At 42.0% G+C, this 3,145-nt stretch overlaps 1 protein-coding gene across 1 annotated transcript; it reads right to left on the bottom strand.

Moving 5' to 3' along the window:
• Positions 1 to 540: 540 nt before the first annotated feature.
• brcc3 (BRCA1/BRCA2-containing complex, subunit 3) lies at positions 541 to 2,150 on the bottom strand. Its single transcript, XM_023289458.3, has one exon. The coding sequence runs from the start codon at positions 2,050 to 2,052 to the stop codon at positions 1,270 to 1,272; it is 783 nt and encodes a 260-aa protein (XP_023145226.1). The 5' UTR covers positions 2,053 to 2,150; the 3' UTR covers positions 541 to 1,269.
• Positions 2,151 to 3,145: the final 995 nt, after the last annotated feature.

Below are 3,145 nucleotides of genomic sequence, written 5' to 3'. Positions count from 1 at the left end.
GAATCTGCAACACTTACCTATCAGTCATTTCCTCGCTGTCTGTATAAACAATGGACGTAGCGACTTCTTGGCCAATAAGTCTTATTTTAAAATCAGACTGAAAGAGTGAAGGGTGGAACACACACAACTTATCTTATATTTTACTTTAAACAGAACCATAACTTACAAAATAAACATCATGCTGCAGTGAAGGAGACTTGAAACTAACTTTTGAGACCATAAACTAATTTAGCAAATGTTTCCTGGGGTGACAAATTAAGTGAGAAGTTGGCTCATTTTCTCATAGACTTCTATACAAACTGCAACCAGAGGAGGTGTCCCCTGCTGGCTGTTAAATAGAATGCAGGTTTAAGGCACTTCACAGATGCTGAGGCTACTTCCAATTTACGTGTTACAGACCCAAGGATGATTGATTAAAAACAAAATAACTGACAGATCAGTAATCTCACAGTAGATTCAGGAGCCACAGTCTTAACACATCTGTCTCTGTATAACACATTTAACAAAGATGTCATGTAAATAAACATGTCAAATCAAAACTGAGCATTCAAGACATTTAATGCCATTTTTTGGTGTTTGACAATTTATGAGACTTCACACCGCAGTTACTTTTCACTCTGCATCAAGAAGTAAAGTCAATATTCTCTTTCTTGGGTGCTGACATCAACTGTCACTGAGGAAAAATAAGACAAGACGGACACCTGGTGGTGAAGCACAGACATTACAACCAAACGAAAACTGTAGGGACCAGAATTTGAATAATTTTGTAATTTCACAAATTAATTTTGAGTTGATAAGAGTTATGGCTACGAGATGGAAACAGTTGAGATAAGCAGAAATAGAGAACCTTATTTATGTTTGATTTGGTTGCAGTTCTGAGTTATATAATAAAAAGTTGACTCCTTGGAAAGTTATACAGATAGATTAAAGATGTGTATTATTATTGTAAAATTATTCTAATGTAGTTTAATAAAGACTTTGAGCAAATGTTTACAAATAAAGTTTGTCTGTGAAGTGAATAAAACTGAACTTCAGCCAAACTACGATTTAAATTCAATTAAGTAACTAATCTATAAGCGCGCCCCCTTATACAGAGGGTCACGTGTGCAGGTGGGTTCTGAAACCCAAGTGCATGACTGTCAATGTCTTCCCACAAAACTGTGTCCATTTTGTCTGCTGGCTGTGTAAACAAAATAGAAAACAAGATGAAACGAGCAAAACTAAACATACAATCTTTGTCTTGTGTCCATAGAGTGGTAGTTTTTAGCGTCACAGAGCCGCCAGATCCTGCAGCAGCTTCTCCTTCTCCTGCTGCAGCTCCACGATGCTCTGCTTGTTCTGCTCCAGCCGGTCCTCCAGCCACTGCAGCAGCGGCCCGCTCACCGCCGACATCTGGCTGCACAGGTTCTTGGTGAACACCGAGCCGTTGTGGATCTTGGTGACCGGGTCCAGGTGCGCCAGGCTGTGGATCTTCCGGTACGTGTCCTGCTCCTCCTGGCACAGGATCCGCGGCAGCTCCACGGCCGACTCCAGGCACACCTTCCCGATGGCCTCCCGGGGCACGACGTGGACGGGGATCTCCACGCGCTCGTACTCGGAGCCCTTCTGCGCCTGCACGGACTGGAAGCAGGTGTACAGCACGCGGCCCGTCTTCGTGTTCTTGTCCTCGATGAAGCAGGAGAAGATGAGGCCCACGAAGCACTGGTCCAGCATCTGGTACATGGCCTGGGTCCGCACGTCGACGTGGGACGGCCACACGGTGATGTGCGGGTGGGAGTGGTACCAGCCCACCACCCGCATCGGCCTCCCGGTCATGTCCGCCAGCCGCTCCGCCTCCGTGGACGCTGCCGACAGCTGCTCCGGGGAGATCTCCACCCGGTCCTTCCTCTTGTCGGAGCGGCGGAGGATGATGACGGAGTGGATGTGGACGATGCGGGACGCCTCCACCTCCCCGATGCACAGACCCATCACCTCCTCCTTCTCGGTGCTCAGCGCGTGGTTCATACACACCAGGAAGGCGTCCGACTCCAGGTGAACCGCGCTCACCGCCATAGCTCCGGTTAAAAGTTACGTTTTCTGCCCGCGGAGTCACGAAAGCATCAACAGAGCCGAGAGTAGCGCTTCACTTCCGCGTTGTGACGTGTAACACCAAAACAGTCCGTGTTAGCGCCGACGTCACTCTGACACCGCGGTGAAAGGTTCCGCTTAACGTTGTGGCGTTATATGGGTCGATAAGGATAAACTTTAATGATCCCACAGTGGGGATAGTTCAGTGTTACAGCAGCTCCAAAAGAAAAAGTACAAAAGTATAAAGGCAGTGCAAGAATAAATAAGAAAAAACACGTGCAAAAATTGCAGAGAACATTATATACAGATGATTTAAAAAAAAAAAAACGTAGAAGACTATATACAAGAGGATGAGGGATCAGATACTGCACAGAAGTAGGTGGATGTGTGTTTGTATAAACTGGGGGGAAAATGTATAATTGCGGGACTTTTTGTAACATAGTCGACAGGTAGCATAGTTGACTTTTTTCTGTTTTCAGGACTAAAAATCCACACCACATGGCATTTTTACAGAAATATTCTTCGAAATATTATACATACAATTGTGTAAAATAGAAATTGAAAGTTATTTATGAAGATACAAATGAAAGTTATAAGAATTTTTCATTATGAAAAGTCAAGTGTTGGAGATATATGGAAGCAAATCAGACTAATCAGATTTGAAAGTTTAAAAGCTGTTGAAATTCTAATTTTTATTTATTCTTTTTTTATTATTTTAGCATTGGAATTGTGTATCTGCATTTTTTAAATATCTGAAATTAGCTAATCAAAATTTCAACCATTGTTAGAGCTAATGTTAGAAATTCAACGGCTTTTAAAATTCAAAATCTGATGAGTCTGATTTGCTTCCATAAGGAGGTTTTTTTTTTTTTAAATTTATTTATTTAAGGGTGACAAGTTTGAGAAGATTCTTCTATTTGAGGTGGTAAAATATCTTGTGATTATTTATTTATTAGTATTTTTTCTGGAACATTTCTGTAAGCTAAATAGTCTTTTTTTTGGGTAATTTACTCTTATCATTTGCTTATACAACAGTAATATGAAAAAGTACAAGAACTTAGTGAGTAAAATTAGACAC

The sequence above is a fragment of the Amphiprion ocellaris genome, chromosome 17 (genome assembly GCF_022539595.1).
Source record: "Amphiprion ocellaris isolate individual 3 ecotype Okinawa chromosome 17, ASM2253959v1, whole genome shotgun sequence".
NCBI lineage: Eukaryota > Metazoa > Chordata > Actinopteri > Pomacentridae > Amphiprion > Amphiprion ocellaris.
Note: the sequence above shows the minus strand (reverse complement) of the source record. Positions and strands in the feature narration are given on the sequence as shown.